A 20,892-nucleotide genomic window follows, 5' to 3' on the forward strand; every position below is an offset into this window, starting at 1 on the left:
ATGCATGTAAATAAAATTATGCATGCAGTTGCAGTGCATGCAGCCTTTAGGGGAAGTTTTAATTTGCAGCCTTTGAAAATGAACTCTGTGCAGCGGTTTTAAATTATTTTTTTTGCAAATCCTGAGAATTACCGTTTCAGACCTCAGCAAACATTCTGGATTTCACTTCACAAATTTGTTTTGGTGTTAAGACCTGTTGGTTATCAGTATAAGAGGGTTGATTTTTTTATTTTAAAAAAGAAAAGCCTTATACAGCATTCTGAACCAAAGATGTTGTGTTCCATTAAGTGATGCTGGTGTGTAAAAAGTGATACCAAGCAACTGAAATACTGTTCAAAAACAGATCAGCGAGAAATATCCAAGACAACCGGTGTCCTGTATGACAATCCCTTTACACAAGACATGCATTTAAATTCTGCTCTGAAACAGAGATCCATTAAGTGCTGAGATTAGAAGAAATATATTTCCTCAATCTTTGGGGCCTGCAGCAGCCCTTGCAGGGATGTTCTGTTTTTTGCTCTTAGACAAGACCAGTATAAGTAAATGTATTTTACATTAAGCAGTCATTGAGTTAGAACATGGTCACAGTCTAGGGACCAGATTCCACTTCTCTTGCTACAAAGGTTGTGTTCCCTGTCTCTGGCCCAAACATTCGCAGTGTCAGCTGTGAGCAAGGGGAAGGCTCAAGAGTGTCCCACCCTAGAGACCACTTCACCTAAAGATTGGGACACTACCTAAAAATATGATCTTGAGTGCTCTCAGGCTGATTAGCTGATGAAGTCTTTCTCCTGAATGCCATTAGCCATGAGACCAAGAGCATCAGCTTCTGCTCTTTCCAGGTCCTCTTTGTTCAGTGTGTGTAAAGAATGCTCCTCAGGTGGGCCTCTTAGGAAGCATTTTAATGTCCTTGACCTACTGGGTTTCTGGGTCCTAGCTGGATTTAGGGTTGTCATTGGGTGCTGAGCTGCTTAGATGGGCTGTTCTGCCCACATTTTGGTGCAGAAACAGAAATGCCTAGTGAGCTGCAAGGTACTGAGGAGATGGGTATGTGAGGGAAGGCAGATGTTTTGGACATGACCCCTGTATTCCAATTACCTCTTGCATTTGGGTGTCTACATCTGTCATTGATGCTGTTATTCTAGCTTTGACTGCCTGCTTAGACTGGCTGAAAATGTACTGTCTTGGTCCTGTAGGGTTGTGGCAGGTGCCATCATCATCTTACAACAACTGTTGTAAGACCATACTGTATATATTAGTTTTTATACTGCTAAAGCACAACAGCAAATTTGATTAGATTAAAACAAAATTGCCCTAATTACACTGTTATGTCACACTAAGGAGACAAATGCCACAAGATTGCAAAAACATTTAATTCTGAGCACTCAAATGGCAGGAAAATTATGTGTTGTAACCCCTTCACATTCAGGAAAAAAATCTCCATAATCCTGCAGTCTCGCTTTACAAAATAAAGTTCTGTAAAATATTAACTGGGAGGGGAACAGTTTATACTATCTAACACAAAGTAACTTATACAACTAGTGTCAAAGGCAAACAAAAAACCTTCTAAGTAAAAAGTCAAAATACACATATCAACAGAAGCACAAATGCTGCATTAAAGACAGTCAAGATAAGATGACAGTGCACTTGTTAATAAAAAAGACAAAAAAGAAGAAAAGGTACTAAAGTTAGCAACACATTGAAAGAAAATGCAATGAGGAAAACATTTTCAAACTATTTTTTCTAATGACAACAGAATTTCCATTTGCAGTCTTTCCATCCATAATTTGTCTGATACAGTACATCCATTAAAATATTCAGAATCTCACAGAAGAGCTAGGTTGTTCTCTTCCAAATCTAATTACAGAGTTGGTTTTGGATGTTTTAAACAGACATTATGTCCATTTAAAAACAAGGCAACAAATGGACTTTTCATCACCTTCGATCCTAGCAGTGATGATAAATGTTTTTAAGAGTTATCATAATCTTTTTTGTCTTTTTTTCCCTCTGCTTCAAATGCATCAACTCCATCACTGTCCCTTCTCCTTTTACGATTATTATGGATGTTGAAGCGTTGATTCATCTGTGGTAACGGATCCATTCCTAAAACTTTGTGTATTTGACGAAATGCAAGGAGTCTCAGTGCAAACTAGAAAAAGGGTAGAAAGAAGATATTTCTGTTATGAAACAAATGTCAATTTTAAGTACTTTGTCAAACAATTAATGAAGAACAGTAGTAGTGTATGATATTATCCTTAGCTCTTATTATCCCCCTCTTCCTTCCCCCAACAAAAGTCAACACAATAAAATGTGTATGTCACATTTGCTGCTTCTGTACAAAGTACATCATCTTAGCTTAAAAATAATATACATGTGTTTTAGTTGCTGGACTTGCACTGAAGCAGCCAAGGCTTGTCACATGTCCCATTACACATTAGTAAATTTAGCAAAAGGATCAAATGAAGAGGTAGGGGCAGTAACCTCTTAAGATGCAAGTGCGATTGGTCAATACTGTAAGTGGATACAGTATTAAAAATTAAACATACACAGATTTATTTATAAAATATTAAATGCCAATGTAATTTTAAATCTAATAACATACTGCTGTATAGTGAGCATTTTTATGGAGAGAGAGATATATATAGATGGGAGTGCTTCAAACTTTTCAGGAAATACATTAATTTTAGTGCAAAAATGAACACTATTATACATCCTCTGTTGTGTCATTTTCATTGCCTAGACTGATCATCTGAAAAACAAGACTATATCCTAAAAAAGGAAAATTCCTGTACACCGTATAGCTCAATTTTTAAAAAAACAAACCAAACAAAACAAACCCAGCAAAAAACCCAGCCATCAAATTTAGTTACTTCACACATATTTTTCCTTACCTGCGCACTTGAAGTAATATCCTCTCGTTGCTGGTCTGTCATTACAGTGAGTGTATCAAAAGGATCTTTCTCACAAGGGTCCAGAAGGCCAGGACCACCTACAATGGTTAGGCTAATTAGTAGCACATCTCTACCTTATTTCAACCAAGATTACAGATTTTACATTAGTTAAGCATAAATATACAGACACTGATCAAATGCAACTTGCCTTTAAGGATGATTCCTGAAGATATACACTCAAAAACTCTTCTCAGTGCATCCCCAGGACTCTGTGGTCCAGTAGCACTGCTAATTGCTTTTTCCACAAGCAACTCCATAGCCTAGACCAACAATAAGAAAATCCAGCCAATTTAGAAGATTGATTAAAATTTAAAAAAGCTACTACTGGTGTTCAATACAGAACTTCTGATACTGGAATTTTGAAGAATATTACACATCACAGAATACTTTCAGTTAAAAATGGAAAAAAAATATTTTAGATATTTTATAATGATGAATAAAAAGAGAGCTGCTACAAGATTAACATTGAGTCCTGATACTGATATGCTGCTTCTCATCACAAGTTGTCCAAAAGTTTTGTAGAAATTTATACAGTAGTAGCCTACACATGCAGGTAGACAACATGTCCAGACATTTTTTGAGAGCATGAAACATGGTGGGCCACCGGAATCCATCAGCCACATGAATAAACAGCACACAGTATGAAATGATGAATTTGATTCATCTAATGAAATTAACAGGATGCTACAGAGAAATTATTTTTTTCTACAAGAATACAGAAACTTAAAGCATCAAAAATTTCATGACCTTCTAATGTTTAAGCGGTTACTAGTTCTTCAGTTTAGCAAAACTGAAGTTCACAGCAAGTTTTTTCTTGGATATAGGCTAACACTAACTCAGATGTTAAACGAGTGTAAAAAACCCAAAACCTTGATGATAAACAGGTTTTCTAAAATTCACACATTATTTGATAATAGTGAAAATGGTTTAAATTATTATCTGTATTTAAAATATTGCCTTTTTTCTGTGAATATGTCCATTGTTCACTTTTATTGGACTATTTTTTCCAGAAAAATCCATAAAAGAAATTTGCACAAATAAAGAATAGCTTTCCTTAGCTTTCTCAGCATTAAATGGATGTTTCAATACTACCCCTTTGGCAAGTTTCATTTTCAAACAATATGTGTCTCTTGTTTTTTGGTAGGGATTTTTGGGAGTGTGTTTTTTGATTCCTCTCCTGAGTTTACAGTTGTTCATATGTTGCCTTTTATTTTCATTATCCAAGAGTAAACGTCTATTCTAATGCATGCAAGTAACTATAGGCAGTGTTGATTACAATCCTTCACTAAGGGTGCCCATTCCTTTCTATTTTAGCTCAATTTAAATGACAGATTTCAATTCTTGAGCACGGTATTTCCATATTCCCACTGTGACACTCAGGATCAATCTTTTGAGTTTTAGCAACAGTAATTTAGTTATTTTCAAGTATGAAGCAAAATACAGTAGGAAAGAAAAAAAAGCAGATCATGTTATTGCATTTATTCAACTCTAGTTCTTTTGGATCCTCATACAATACACTGAAGAACAGATATTATGAGAAATAAGAAACATTACTTATTCTTCATCTATGTGCCTGCTGTGTGTTGCAGTAGCTCTAAGGATGCTTTTCTAAAAGTATGCCAGGGTTTATTCTTTGGCAACTCAGTATCATAGCGATATTGAGGGCACATACTTCTTAGCTTCTTTTAAGCTATATTTGCACAGCGTATCTTTCATCAAGTATAGCATGGAAACGGGATTACTTTTTTTTACTTTAAATATTTAAAAAACCAAATAACTGCTCTACATTTTTTCCAGAAGCAATAAATATCATCAGAAGTAATTTAATAAAATTATCTGCAAGCTTAGTACAGTTGTAAAACATTTCTCATTGAAATAATGCAAACTACTGTAACTGTCTTGACGTTAGTGCTCTTCCTGCCAAAACTGAAAAATCTACATTAGGAAGTAGCGCAGTACAAGAGGATTTGGTCTATGAAACAAAACAGTCAGAGCTGAGTTTACCTCCGCACATATACATTTCAGAGATTTTGTTTCAGACTAGCTTTTTCCAGTTCACAGATTGAACATCTGTTAATATTTGGAGCACAAGTTGCACTTCTGGAGAGCATCATTTAAGGTAGTCAATGTAAAAGGAATGCTCCAAGAACACTTGGCTGCAAGAATTGAGAGAGGTAACTGGGTACAACCTAGAGATCTGTTTCTAAGTTACACTGATTAAAATTCTAATGTTGACACATCCACAGACTAGTACTGTGGTATTTCATCTTGTAGAAAGGATATATTAATGAGCACAGGAATTACTGTGATTTGTTCTTTCAAGTAGCCTTTCTGTTATCAGAGAGCTATCTGGACACAGTTGACATTACTTTCAATCAGTTTCAGTAAAGTTCAAGCAATTCAGATTAGGTGGTTAGAAAAAAATAAATTTTTATATAGAGAGTAAAGGAAAAAACGCTAAAGCCTAGAAGAAGAATTCCACCCACAAAGAATTCAAAAGAACAGGAAAATTCCTTTTGAAAAAACAATTTCAGTTGCAAATGACAAAACTTCAGAAAATTAAATTTTTAGAGGGAATCTGGATCATTTGTTGGGGGGAGAAAAGCCCCCCCCAAACCAAACAAAACCCTACATTACTCCTTGAAAAAGTCTACATTTTTAAACTGTAGTAACACTTTCCTACGCTTTACTTGCAGTACCATGTACTTTAGAAAGACTCATTCAAAAGTACATTACTCACCCAGCTTGGAAAATCAGACCAAGTTGGAACCCGTTGACAGAGGTCACGAAGAATACGTATGATAACCACACAGGACTGCAGACCATTAGCTCTAGCCTTGTGAGCAACACAAAATCATATTAATTAATCCCAGCACCTACAGCAAATAGGGCTTGTTGAAAGACTAAAACACCACTGTTCAATGGAAGCTCAGATACAAGATTGAAACAAATCAATCATTCTACAACTTTATTCCATGAGCTGCCATTCACAGCAGTATTTTATACAGGGTTAGTAATTTAAGGTGGTGGAAGTCAAAGTGCACAGGCTATACAAGAATAATATTTCTTGATCCCCTGTGCACTTTGACCTATGTTCACTTGTAACAATAAATACAGTATGTTTCTATATTAGAAATAAAGTAAAGGTCTAAGAAATGGGTATAGAGACCGAAAGGTCAAGGGAATCTGTTTGGTTTCTTTATCGTGCCTTTGCCAGAATGCAAAGTCACTAAACCAAACAGTTACTTCTCGCCCTTCATTCTCTACACTTAATACACTTAAAGAAATAGGAAAAAAAGTCTTAAATCTAAACCCAAAGCTTTAAACACAGAATCCATTATTTAAAACAGTTACTCTGCAGCCTTATGGAATATATAACAAATATACGACACATGATCACCCCAAGCGAGTCAAGCTTTCAACATCAACTTCTCAATGGCAAAAAAAAAAATATAAATAATAAAAAAAAATAATGTGAAATTCAAATGAGCAATATCTGCATAAAGCAGTTCTTCCATACTCAACCTTCTACATTTAAATTTAGGGACCAGAAAAATATTATGTATTATTAGCATGAACAATGCTGAGTGTTTGCACACAATTAAACATTTATATTGCAACTGAACTTATCTCTCATAAGGCTACAAGAAGAAAGTAAAATTATGTTCCGAACCTGGAACCACTTAGCGTGGCGTAGAGCAGCCAGAGCGTCAAGGCATTTTTGCCTGTCCAAGACGTCCGGTGGATCTTTCACCATACCCGAGGTTACATCTAAAATGGATTGAATTGGCAAAATGCAGTGAGGAATGGGTGTTTGACCAGGTGAGCAAGACACTTCCTTAAAGTAGATTCAGTGTCACACGTGCCATTTAAAGTTTAAACACTTGAACAACAAATGTAAATGCTCAATAAAAGCCATTCAATTAGGATTAGGGCATCAACCCAGTATGAAGATCAAGAGCATAGCTCTCAGGTTATTTTTGAATGCATTGCAGATTATGCAATGCATAGTAATTCTTTATTCAAGCTAACACTGGAAAAACACATATCCCCTAAAATTAAATACTGCAGGAAGGATGGTTGGACACAGTGCACCAGCACAGAGAACACAAGACAGAAGGAACACAAAAATCCACTTTAACCAAATAGAAACATTCAAACTTAATTTCTTGTAAATTTTGTCATGTTTTATTTGGGACCTACTCTTTTAAAGAAAAACTAAGTATATAAAAAAAATAAATCTTAAAAGCACTAGACGTTTAGTAATGAAATTTTTATCATACCTTAAAATAGAAATTATTTTGCTTTTAAAAAAACTGACTAAAGGAACATGAAATGCTCTTCAGTATTAAGAGCTCCATTACTTTCTAGTACTCTCTCTATTACTCACATTCCTCAGCCCATGATATACATGCTCCAATATCATTCAGGATGCAAAGGATTTGAAAAGCGATTGCTTTACTTAAGATTCAGCAGGGGAAAAAAAAGCAAGGAATAGTTTAAAACACAAAGCAGAATGTCTGAAAAATAAAGAAAATATAGTAGATCTTGTTTATTTAAATGTTCATGATTAATTAAATTATCAAACCAATTGCTTTGTTTCCCAAAAGGAAAAGACCACAAGGCCCTTTTGGAAGTGGCTTAATCAATGAAACTGGAACCACTGAACAATATGAAATGGTATCTTCAGGTTACTTAAAAACTGTAGGGATATAATGCAATGATCAACTTTAAAGGCTCTTTGTTTTACTAATTATGAAAATGGCTATTGTGACTAGTGACAAAGTATATTGGTAGCATAGCTGGCGATACACCAGAGAAGAGGAAAGAAAAAGCCCTTGCTCAATGGCACTCATTTCACAGGAGCCGGCTGTATGGAACAATATAGTTTACTCCAGCAATATATAAATTTAGATAAGTCTGAGAATAAAATTTGTATATATTTTGAGTCTCACAAAACATGCCAACAAGGAGAAGGTTCTAGGGATGCTGCAGAGAGACAGCTCTGAAACCACCTATTTATACACAGATGTAAAATAAATAGTAGGATACTTTACCATACAGAGAACTAAAAAGCCATGAATGAACATCATGCTACAACTTTGCAATATAATAAATAAACTCAATCTGAAGTACTACATTCAGATTTGGGCATTTTTTTTTATAGGACAGTTCCATTGCTCTGCACTGGGCTAAAAGGGAGAGGATTTCAAAATAAGAACAAAGCTGAGAAGAACCTGGGTATCTTCTCGCACAGATATTAAAACTTATGGACTATATGTTAAATTGGAAAGAAGAAAAACTACACTAACAAGGCATTTACAGAGCAAATGAAGACATCTAAAACGGTATTTCATTTAAAACAAACACCAAACTTATACAAGAGAGGTGTCAGGTAAGATAACTGATGAAACAAGTACAACTTGTATATAAAAGACAAGGAGTACATTTGGAGAAAACCCACAGCAGGTAAAGAGAGGCAAAGTAAGATTGAAAAGTTAAAAATAAAAATCTGGGTCTGCTGGGTCTAGTAGCCTAATCAATATTTTACATTCTTCTAAAACTAATATGCAAATAGGTAACACTGTGCAAACTTTTATCACAATAATTCACTACATAATTTGAAACTCAATTACTTCTAGTCAGAAGTTGCAAGGCACCTATTGCACCGAGAATATATCGGCTGAAAAAATGTATCAAGGAAACTCTTGTAATACTTAATCTGTGGATTTCTGCATCTGTTTCACATTTCAGGATTAACCCCTTAAAGACTATTTAACTAAATTCAGATGCCTAACCTACACCACCCTGTCAAACTAAGACAAAAAATATGAATTAATTTACAAAACACAAGCATGAATTCTTACCCTACATAACTTATTACTAGCGTAAGGGGTTAATCTTCAGTTAGACATGCTGTGTCCACACTACCTCTTTGTTAAAAGCTAACAGGTATATCAATTTTGGTAAGTTTTATTATGAGAAATACATATTACCCAGTCAACTATTTCAAGACTAGTGTGAACACTGCCTTAATTCTAGGAGAGACACAAAGACAAATAGAAAAAAAACCCCACACAAAGTAACAGTAGATGCTAGGAGTATGCATCCAACCCCACTCCTTTGTAAAGCATGGCAGGTGTGACACTGAGCTTTAGAAAACCTTGGTCAAAAATCCTTCCGATGTGTTGGCAGCAACCCCTGACAGGAATCAAGTCCCTCTGCTAGAAGGCTTTGGACCAGGGCTGTTAGCTAAGAAAAAAAAAGACGCACACATATATGCGTTTTTAAGTATGTACACTTTGTTTGCTGAAGGAAAGATTCCACAGCAGGGGTTAGAGTACTTTGAATATATAGATTTGGTAAACTGTCAAATGCACAATACTGCAAGGAACAGTAGCTATGTGGTTAACAATTTTATTTCACACTGTATTTATTATTATTTTTTTAGCCTTTTATCATGTAATGGGATTATTACACATCAAACAAGATTCTACACCACATGCAAGTCTCAGTCTCATCTTTACTCAAACTTGTTCTTCTGGTAAAGCCTTCCTTATCACCTGAACAAGCTCCCCAAGCAAGCTAAAAAAACCCAAACAAACCCCAAAAACTAAACCAAACTTTAAACCACTGTAAGACACAGAGCATGAGAAGCTGCAGTAAAAACACCCACAAACACATACTACTACTCTGCAGCAAATAAGCAGCAGTCTTTATAATAAGGCCTTCTTTGCTGCAATAATTTGCAATTCAGTCTTCTACTTGCTCTAGTTTTAGAAGTGAACTTTTCTGCACATCCATTTTATACTGCTCAGTGTCTTGAAGAGAAATCTAACTTTATTTTGCTTGCTTAGAGGCAGTACTGCATTCACCAGTGAATAAACTCACAGTGATCATTTTAACTCATGTGGGTCAGACAAAAATACAGATTTGCTTCCTTTAGGTGGCATAAATTAAGGGATTGATTGTAGTAATTTGAAATTGATTTTCTTTTTAGTCTATATCATAGAATTTTAGGCCGGAAAATTGAAATTGAGTACTGTAGCAGAAATCAATATTGCACTTTTGCACAGTACATTAAGAAATAAACATGGTGTTTAAGGTTAACTGCATTTAATGGTTAACATAATTTAATAGTCAAATCTTTCAAATTAAATTATTCTTTATAAGCTTAAATAATACGTGAATTCTGATTCAGCACAGACAAACCAAGAATCATGTTACACTTAGACTGTCAAAAACCAAGTAAATTGGTTTGGTGTGATAGTACATGTACAAAGCCTTTATAGCTAGGAATAATATGCACAGCTTAAAAATCACGTACAAAGCACTCAAAGACTCTTCAGAAGTCATCCAAACTAGAGAATGCATCCTGAAGTTTTTCTTTCTGATTACGTAGGATGACTTTGTTAACACAGCTTGCTTACAATGCACTAGTCTTAGCTACAGAACATTTATTAATGCAATATAAAAAAAAACCTCAAGTATTTCAGAGGACAAGTAATGATGAGATGAAATAAAAAAGGTCTCTGTGGCTTATATAAGTACATATATACACAAGTACATGTATACATACACACATACGATTTTTTCAACCTGCATATGAGAAGTGTTAAGATAGCCTCAGATTTCCTATCTGTAGGTTCACTGTCAAACACCAGAACCTTGTTAGCCATGATCGCTTTCAACTATGAAAATACAGGATTAAAAGGAAACAAAAGTTAATTTTATCTGACCCGTAAACAAAAAGAACCAACGTACTGCAGACATTAATCATGCTTGTTGGCTTAAAAGCTTTTGGAGCTTTGAAAGTGTTACAGAACAGACCCTTAAAGCAACACTGCTGGCACCAGAGAAACTGAACTTCAAAACCAATTTGATTTACAAGCTCCACCTTCTGCTTCAGCTTGATGACAAAGCCATTTCTTATTGTACTAGTCTGGGTTTTCCAGTTGGATAGAAGACTGATTGTAATACCAGGAGCCTAAATATACTCAAAAAGCACTCCAGATCAAAAAGCAACCTCAGAGAGCTGGAAAAAAAAATCGCATCATCTTTTAAAGTTAGAAGCACTGTTACCATCAACAGTACTATAAAAGTGCATTTTAAGTGGTGCTGCTATTTGGAATGTGTAAGTGATGGTAATACTGATTCAGTTTAAACTCAAACCCCTCTGATTTTTCTAAAACCATACAATCTTTCTCTTAGGGCAAGACTGCTCTAGAAAATCAGTTTACAGACACTTGCTATAAAATACTTAGTTTTCCACATAATTTTATGGGGGGTGGGGGTGGGGAGTCAAGTTTGTACCTTTTCCAGAAAGCTGAGGTTGGACATAAAGTTAGAGTTTTTAAAAATGAAAGCATCATATAAGCATTTATTTTAACCAACTGTTCTCTACCGAGACTGGTTGTTGAAAAACAAGGTTTCAATCAAATACATTAGTTGTGCCAGCATGTTGCCTTCTAGGATCATAATGCCATCTTAAGCAGAATATATAAACATATAAAAACAGGTGAGAAAGAAGTAACATCTTTAACAACTTCCCAACCTCCATCCCTCATGTTCTCCTCCCGAATGACTGGAGATGTCAGTGTGATAGTAACTTGCATTTTGGGTTCCACACATGAATTTAAAATTATTGCTGCTTCTGGGACTGCACACCTGATATCATATTTCTCAGGACTTATTACCTAAATATTGAGAAACAGAAATTTCTATTAGAATGTGGCCAAGAAAAGTATGGGGAAGAAAATAGATTTCAACATAGTCTTTTTAATAGAAAAACAGAAATGCAATATAATTATATGAAGCAGATATCTCTGCATTCAAAGAAACAACAGTATTCACAATTTTTATATATATATATATATGGATTTGCATATTGTTTCCAAATCATTAATGAAAATACACAGCAGTCACCAAGCATGCAAAAGAAAAATACCACCCATAAAGAAAATCCATATATTAAGTAAATAACATAACGAGAATCTTGACAGTGTTTGAGATTAAGTGGCACCGAGGCTTTTCTTTAAATGCCAGTTGGATATGTTTCTCATTGGAACATAGGAGCCTTTAAAAAGCACAAAGATGCAGTGGTTCTTTGAGCTCGTAGTTACAGGATGGGTACTGCTAGGCACATTCCATACTTGGCTATCACAACATCCTCTGATGAAAGCAAAGGGTAAGATAAACACCAGGGAAAGAAAAAAAAAAAGTAAGAGTAACAAGGTGGTTATTCAGAATTGCTTCTTGCAACTAGACTGAGTAACTCTAAATACCCCCAAAAGGAAGCTGTAAGCACCTCTATCACTGTCTTCCACAAACCAGAGGGACAAGTAACTTCACAAAGCCAGACCAAGATGTGCATATTTCAAAACAAGAACAAACCCAAGATTATCTTTAACTAATCTGATCCTGCTAATGCTTCTACCATGCCACTGATTCTGCCAAGAATTTTACCAGACTACACTGAAATAGTAATGCTGTGACAAGCATTCTCTAATGATGGTAGACAGGCTTTGTTCAGTAGAGCACACTGGAGTTTAAGACTTTATTCTGTACTTTCGTTTCTTGTGGAAATACAGCAAATACTTTATATGAATTCTGCTGAATGGTTTAAGACTGCATGTACTTTTGGGGTTTCTTTGGGGGGGGGAGGGGTGTGAGGTTGGTTGGTTGTTTTTGGTTTTTTTTTAAAGGCCCAAGTTAAAAAAACCCTAAACATATACAAACAGAAACCCACAAGACTTAGTTAACTAATTGTGGGACTACAAAGCACTGACACATACAAACTGGAAACAAGACATCAGTACAGAATAGCATTAATGGAGAACTTTGACCTTCAGGCAGAGTGTGGCAGTTTGACCTTGGCTGGATGCCAGGTGCCCACTAAAGCCACTCTATCACTCCCCCTTTTCAGCTTGACAGGGGAGAGAAAATAGAATGAAAAGCTCATGGGTCAAGATAAAGACAGGGAGATCACTCAAAAATTACCATCAAGGGCAAAACAGACTTAACTTGGGAAAATTAGTTGAATTTTTTACCAACAGAATAGGATAATGAGAAATAAACCCAAAACTTAAAACCACCTTCCCCCACCCCTCCCTTTTGCCTGGGCTCAACTTCACTCCTGATTTCTTTACCTCCTCCCCCCAAGTGGCACAGGGGGACAGTGAATGGGAGTTGTGGTCAGTTCATCACATGTTGTCTCTGGACACTTATTCTTCCTCAGGGGGAGTACTCCTCATACTCTTCCCCTGCTTCAGCATGAGGTCCCTCTCCCACAGGAGTCAGTTCTCCATGAACTTCTCCAACGCGAGTCCTTCCCACAGGGCACAGTCCTTCAGGAACAGACTGCTCCAGCATGGGTCCCCCACAGGGTCACAAGCCATGACACCAAACCTGCTTCAGCATGGGCTCCTCTCCCTCCACAGTTCCATAGGTCCTGCCAGGAGCCTGCTCCAGCACAGCTTCCCATGGGGTCACAGCCTCCTTTGGGCATCCACCTGCTCTGGCGTGGGGTCCTTCACAGGCTGCAAGTGGATATCTGCTCCACTGTGGATCTCCATGGGCTGCAGGGGAATCTCTGCTCCAGCACCTGGAGCACCTCCTCCCCCTCCTTCTTCACTGACCTTGGTGTCTGCAGTGTTATGGCTCTCACATATTCTCACTCCTCTCTTCGGCTGCAATTTGTTGTGCAAGTGGTTTTTTTTTCCTCCATCTTAAATATGTTATCACAGAGGTACTACCACCGTCACTGATGGGCTCAGCCTTGGCCAGTGGCAGGTCCATCTTGGAGCTGGCTGACATTGGCTCCGTCAGGCACAGGGGAAGCTTCTGGCATACTCTCACAGAAGCCACCTCTGTAGCGCCTCCCCCCCCAAACTTTGCCACACAAATCTAATACAGAGCACAAGCTTCCTGTAACACTGCACAAGTTACCTCTATCACTGCTGATAACTGGATAATAGTCTTTCTTCTGCTCATTTCTACTTCCCAGTTAAATGAAATCAATTAAATGATGACCGATACTACGCTGCTACCACAAACACCTAGACACTTGCATGGATACAATATACAGAAAGCAAAACATGCAGCATAGTCCCTGAATTCAGATAAAAACACTCAGAAAATGAAAAGAAACTGAACCTGAGCTATGAAATGCAGCAGTCAGCCCTGCAGACATTTGACTTGAGGACAGATTTTTACAGTATCTTTAAAAAAATTAAAATCCAAAAATCTAAATACTACTTACTGCAAGTTGTTTGGGAAGACTTTCAGCAATACGACTGAGTAACATCTTTGAAGGCTTCTCAGCACATAACAAAACAAGATTGACATTTCGGTCTCCACGGAGTAGCAAACCTTTAGCCAAAACGCCTACCCGTAAAACTCCTTTCAAAGCTCTGTGAAATATAATTAGAAGCTGCATTTAAAATATAAAAACCATAAAACTAATCCTGAAGGTAGAAAAGTGAAATAAAATAGGAGTGGAGTATTCCATATACTCTTGAGGCCACAGCAACCTATGCTGTATCAAAACCCAAGGAGAACAGAATCCCTGGAAGCACTGATAACAGTGCAAGGAAAACCATAAAATTACTTCAGGAACAAGTGATGAAATTCCTAAAAAATAATAATAATAAAAAAATACCTGTCTTTACTGCCATCTTTTTTGTCATCTCCCTCTTTGCTCTTGCTTTTTTCATGGTCAGTCATATTGTCAGAAACAAGTTTCAAAGCACGCTCAGTAATAGAAACAATTTTTTGGACTGCTTGAAGTTCCTCCTCTGTTGGATATATAGCTGCATGTTTGGTCATCACATAACGGTCATCAGAGGAGTCAGGGCGGCGTAGAGGCTAAAAGACAAAGAAGTACATTTCTGAAATTTGGGTATACTTCCAAGTTCACAGATGGTATGTGAGCAAAACCCAAACATGTGGCTAAACAACAGAATATTCAAACCTCAAATCATTGAAATGTAACAAAATATGAACTGAAGTGTCCTTAACAACTTACACTGGTCACAATCAATCATGTCTGAAAAAACATGAAATGTATCAAAAATAAACAAATTATGAAATCCCAGGATCAAAAGTACCTCCCCAACCTAAATAACTACTCTCTTTCCGTTAATTGGGAAATACTTGCATACTGCTGCAAAATAAAGTATCCATGATTGCTTTCACAGAATCACAGAATTCAAATAGGAAGGGATCTAGGTAGGTAGGTCCTCTAGTCCAACCTCCTGTGCAAACCATGGTCAGCTATAAGACCTTATCATGTTGCTCAGGGGTTTATCCAGTCGGTTCTTGAAAACCACCAAAGATGGAAGCTGCACATCTGTGTGAGGAAAAAAATAATAATAATATTCCTGTATTCAGTCTGAACCTCTTTTGTCTCAGCTTAAAGTTGTTTTATCTTGCCCCCTCACAACTATAAAGAGCCTAGCATCATTGTCTTTATAATGCACAGGTATTAGAAAGCTATTATGTCCCACTGAAGCCATCTCTTCTCCAGGCTGAAGAAGCTCAGATCCTTAAATCTCTCCTCACAGGGCACGCTCTCCAGACCTCTGACCATCTCAGTGGCTCCACAATGAACCTGCTATATGGGTTATCAGTACCTTTCTTGTACTGGAAAGCTCAAAATTGAATGCAGTATTGCAGTTTGGGTCTAATGAAAGCTGATCACCTTCCTTTATCTACTGATTATGCTCCTGTTAACATCACCCAGGATGCTGTTGGCCTTCCTTGCTGCCAGGGCACACAGTTGGCTCACGTTCAGCTTGCTGTCTACCAAGAACCCCAGGTCCCTTCCAGCAGGGCTGGGCTGCTACCCAGCCTGTCACTTCCCAGTCCCTCAGTGCAAGGGGTTAGACCTTCTCAAGTGCAGCATTAGACATTTGTCCTTGCAGAATTCTATAAAGTTCCTGTTGGTCCATTCCTCCAGTCTGCCTAGGTCCCACCCTGAACTAATTCAGTTTCATGTCAGCTGCAAACCTAATGCGTGTGCACCTTTCAGATCATTGATAAGATGCTAATGAGACAAATCCCAGGATAAACCCACGTGGTACTGCACTTGTTACTGAACTCCAGGTAGAGTATGACCCACCACTAACCATTATCCCCTGTGGGACTGACAATCCAACCACTTATTATCCATACATTTTTCCACAATTAACTAAATAAAGTATAATGCAATTAAATAAGAACTAGTACACAAACCCAGAATGACTTGTATTTCAGAAGAAACAATATTTGTCTTCAAGGCATCCTTTTGTCATATAAGTGGATTTATTTTGGAAGACAGGTCCATCTACACAGTTTCATTGGTATATATTTTTTTCTTCACTTTTTCAAATCCTTTATTAAGAAACACTGGAGACAGCTGAAGTAGCACTGAATAATTTATAGTTCTTAACCGTGCCTCCTGGTAAGTATGATTCCCCCCCAAGTTAAGAGACTCACAGCTGGTCCTTGGGGCTGAGGAGGCATTCCTGGTCTAACTCCCAGCAGGCCTAGAGGTCCTGGAGGACCATGAGGATATCCTCCATCTGGTATTCTGCGACGGTCCTCCCAGTGATGCTGCTCTTCCTCCATTCTCCTCCAGTACATGTCCTCTTCATATCGCCTGAAGTGCATCAAAGTGCTCTCTTTATATAGCTGTTAATACTTCCAACCATTCTAAATAAATTCTCAGATGTCCTCACTAACACATTTCTAAGTCATGAGCAAATACCAGTGAACTCCAGAGGGTAACTAAAATGAATGGTTATTTTGAAAGTAGGCCTGAATTTATAGCAAATAATTCTAGTAAGTCTACATTCCTCAGAGCAACTGAACATTAACAAAAACAAACAGAAATCCAGAGAGGTGACAACTTAAAATAAGACAGTACAGACTGCTCAAAATAAGTAACTACAGAAGCAGTTAGTTTTAGATAATCTGACTGCAGCTTTGTCTCATTCATTGACAAAACAGAATGCATTACCTCATTTCCATCCTCCAGCGTTCTTCCTCTTCTCGCCTTCTCCAGTATTCTTCTTTCTGCATCTGTTTCCTCATCTTCTCTTCTTGAATTTTTCTTGCTCGAATACTGGGCTTTACTTCTACTTGTAAATCTGGGTTTACTTTTTTCTAGTTCAGAAAAATAACGAATGAAATGTTGGTTTGCCTCTTGTCATCTCAAGGTTACGGAGTTCTTCTGATATGTTTAACACACACTACTGGCCTACAATAAAATCAAGGGGAGTAAAATGCAGTTTTAAAAACTGCACTGAATGAATGGTTGAATAAGAAAAATGTGACCAGTATCTTAAAGGGAAAAAAAAGCAACATATTACAATAGCATGAATTCCCTCTTCAATTATATGAGAACAAAGCAATTTAAGATTAAAATGTTACATGAAATACTAAGTAATTTGCTGTTCATTCTGTAACAGGATGACTACTCTATAACCTGAAAAACCCATTTCATCTTAACTACAGTGTGCTTCCTAGTCCCCTGTTCCTGAAGGGTCCCTCATACAGGGGCATAATCATGAGTTACTGAATACATTCTTCTGGCAATTTTTTCTCTTTTTTCATCCCTTTCATGATTATGCAGGCCCTCTGTATCTCCTGTAACCACAGTAGATTCTTCCTATATAATCTTATAATAATCAAAACGAAAACCATATGTCAGTATAGGTCTCTCTCCATTCACAACTAAAAAGCCTGCAACTTATTTCTCAAATGTCTCCACAAAGGGTTTATGTGGTTTATCCTGCCAAAAACATTGAGCACTACGATTTTACGCTATTTGAAATTCATGGTAAACAACATAACACACCTACTGTTGCTTGCATATGTTGTACAATATTTTAATGTTGCAAAAGTTGCCTGAAAGCATTGCTCAAAATGTTTAAAAAAAAAACCCAAACCAAAACGTAGTTTCAGAGTTTGCATTACTACTTTAAAGACTACTGTCCTGTTTCCAGCTGGGATAGAGTTAATTTTCTTCTTAGTAGCTGGTGCAGTGCTGTGTTTTGGATTTGGTGTGACAACAAGGTTGGTAACAGATGTTTTTAGTTGTTGCTAGGCAGTGTTTATACTAAGTCAAGGACTTTTCAGTTTCTCAGGCCCTACCAGCAAGAAGGCTGGAGAGCCACAAGAAACTGGGAGGGGACACAGCCAGGACAGCTGACCTGAACTAGCCAAGGGGATATTCCATACCATGGAAAGTCATGCTCTGTATATAAACTGGGGGGGGTTGGCTGGGGCCTGCCAATCATTGCTCAGGCACTAGCTGGGCATGTCAGCAGGTGGTGAGCAACTGTATTGTGCATCACTCGTTTTCTTTCCTCCCTTCCCTTTGGATTTTGTTCCCCTCCCTTTCTCCCTCCTTTTCATTATAATTGTTGTTATTATTACTGTTGTTTTTATTTTCTTTTAATTATTAAATAGTTCTTATCTCATCCCTCAAGTTATACATTCCTTTCTGATTCTCCTTCCCATCCCTCTGGGTGAGGGAGGAGTGAGCAAGCAGCTGTGCAGTACTTAGTTGCTGTGGTTTAACCCCAGCTGGTAATTATATTCCCCAAGAAATATATTTATCTAGGGGACTTGTATATGCTGTTTACTTAGAGTACCTACTTTTGACTAGTCTTTAAACGTAAGGTTGTGTAATCAGTCAGCTGCCATCTGGTAGATTTTTAGATAGAAGCATTAGCATTTCTACTAACCTTATACTGAAGTCTGTGCCGCCTCCCTTTTAAGTGCATCTCCTTGGCATTAGGATCATTAAAACTGCACTCACAAAGTTTACAGTGAAAGCGGATCACCTTTCCTTCATCATTTCTTACCTGGAAAATGAAGTTATAACACACTGGGTTCTGAGGGTGTTTTTTTAAAAAAAAAAAAACCAAAAAAAAAAACCCACCGAAAAAACAAAACAAGAAAACCAAAGCTGATGTAAAAATTAACCTAATTCAGTGACATGGGAAAATATCTACCCATCTTAAAACATGCTAAAAAGTTCACACAGTAACTGAAAGAAGGGAAAAAAGAACTTTCAATTCTGACAGACACAACATTGTGTTTGGTAATGAACAAAGAACAAAGTTCTTCCATTCTAAAGAGTACACAGCTTTAAACTCGAGCCTAAACATATTGAGTCAAATAATTACAAATCTGCAAATGATGAAAAATTTACATCAGACTTCATCCACACATCTCATGCCACCCACTGAGCTCAAAAGAAACATGCACAATACAAAAATGTAAACATATGCACAAGCCTTTGCAGGTTCAATGCCTTATCACTTTTATCTTCACAGAGGACCCAGGGAATTACAGGCCAGTCAGCCTCACCTCAATCCCTGGGAAGGTGATGGAGCAACTGATCCTGGAAACCATTTCCAGGCACATTAAGGACAAGAAAATCATCATCAATAGTCAGCATGGCTTCACCAAGGGGAAGTCGTGCTTGATCAACTCAAACTTCTGCAATGACATGACTGGCCTGGTAGATGAAGCAGCCGATATGGTCTACCTCAGGGGTCCTCAAACTTTTTAAACAGGGGGCCGGCGCGCGGATGAAGTGGCAGGCAGTCATCTGCGGCTGCTTGGTTTCCCCCCCCAACCCCCGGGGGGGGGGAGTGGGGGGGCGGGGGAGTTCTGTAAATACCGGGGGCCAGATTGAGGACCCTGGGGGGCAGTATCCGGCCTGCAGACCGTAGTTTTAGGACCCCTGGTCTACCTGCACTTCAGTAAGGCCTTTGACACAGTCTCACCATAATATTCTCATAGACAAGCTGTTGATGTATGGGCTGGATAAGCATACAGTTAGGTGGATAAAAAGCTGGTTGAATGACAAGGCCCAGAGGGTGTCGATCAGTAGAACAAAACCTAGTTGGAGGCTAGTAACTAGCAGCCTACCTCAAGAGTCAATACTGGGTCCAGTCCTGTTTTAACATCTTCATTAATGATCTGGATGATGGGGCAGGGCGTATCCTCAGCAAGTTTACTGATGATGCAAAACTAGGAGCAAGTGGCTGATATACCAGAAGATTGCACTGCCATCCAGAGAGAGATCTCAATAGGCTGGAGAAAATGGGCTGACAGGAACCTTGTGAAGTTCAACAGGGAGAAGTGTGAAGTCCTGCACCTAGGGAGGAACAACCCCATGCACCAATATATGCTGGGAGCCACCCAGCTGAAAAGCATCTTGGCAGAAAAGAACCTGGGGTGGGGCCTGGTGAACACGAAGTTGAAATTGAGCCAACAATGTGCCCTTGCAGCAAAGGTGGCAAATGGCATTCTGGCCTGCATTAGACAAAGTATTACCTAGCAGGTTGAGTGAGGTGATCCTTCTTCTCTAACCCAGCACTGGTGTTAAAGAAAACATAGTTTGAATAAAGAAATTTAAAGTGTTAAAGCTGATAACTGGCAGAACCAGGCCTTGGCCCTTGTATAGCCCTAATCCAAGGCTGGTTTAAATAGAAAAAAAAAATAGATGAACAATTTGTTTACGCAGGTGCTTTCTGAAAAACAGATGGCTTTAGAAAAAAATAATCGTTATTTGTTTTAATGCAGATGAATAGGAATTGCTTGTTCAAAGACTAAGTGTGCTTGAAGGATTGTGTGAGTTAAAGCCGGCAGAAAGAAAATCATGATCCAAACAGGACCTAAGAACTGAGGCAGAGACTGGAACCAGAATAGATGTATCAGCTGGGACAAGGTCAGGTGATGGATTCCAGAGCTGATAAGACCAAAAGAAACTCCTAAAACCTCAGACACTGACTAATGATCTGATTAGTGTATATAAGCTGTGCTGCATCCCTTTGTTCTCTGCCACTCACTGAGGTGGTGGCCCAACTCTGAGTTGTGATTAAAGCAACCTAGCGGTACCCACGTCTGTGTGAATTTCCCCTTTAACAACTGGTGAGGCCACACC

General features: G+C 37.9%; 1 protein-coding gene across 7 annotated transcripts in view; it reads right to left on the minus strand.

Annotated features, from left to right (window-relative positions):
* Window positions 1-1,351: 1,351 nt before the first annotated feature.
* The window catches only part of LOC119140659 (zinc finger RNA-binding protein), a 46,380-nt gene continuing 26,839 nt past the window's right edge, over window positions 1,352-20,892 (minus strand). For 3 of the 7 annotated variants that reach the window (XM_037372168.1, XM_037372167.1, XM_037372166.1), the window contains 11 exons: window positions 18,680-18,799; window positions 16,948-17,093; window positions 16,425-16,587; window positions 14,608-14,813; window positions 14,209-14,359; window positions 11,503-11,644; window positions 6,622-6,719; window positions 5,689-5,784; window positions 3,097-3,208; window positions 2,889-2,986; window positions 1,352-2,146 (listed from right to left, as the gene is read on the minus strand). In XM_037372168.1, coding sequence (XP_037228065.1) covers window positions 1,967-2,146; window positions 2,889-2,986; window positions 3,097-3,208; window positions 5,689-5,784; window positions 6,622-6,719; window positions 11,503-11,644; window positions 14,209-14,359; window positions 14,608-14,813; window positions 16,425-16,587; window positions 16,948-17,093; window positions 18,680-18,799 — 1,512 coding nt within the window. In that variant the 3' untranslated portion in view covers window positions 1,352-1,966. The other 4 variants (XM_037372169.1, XM_037372173.1, XM_037372171.1 and 1 more) reach the window with 4 other exon arrangements.

The sequence above is a fragment of the Falco rusticolus genome, chromosome W (assembly GCF_015220075.1).
Source record: "Falco rusticolus isolate bFalRus1 chromosome W, bFalRus1.pri, whole genome shotgun sequence".
NCBI classification, from domain to species: Eukaryota; Metazoa; Chordata; class Aves; order Falconiformes; family Falconidae; genus Falco; species Falco rusticolus.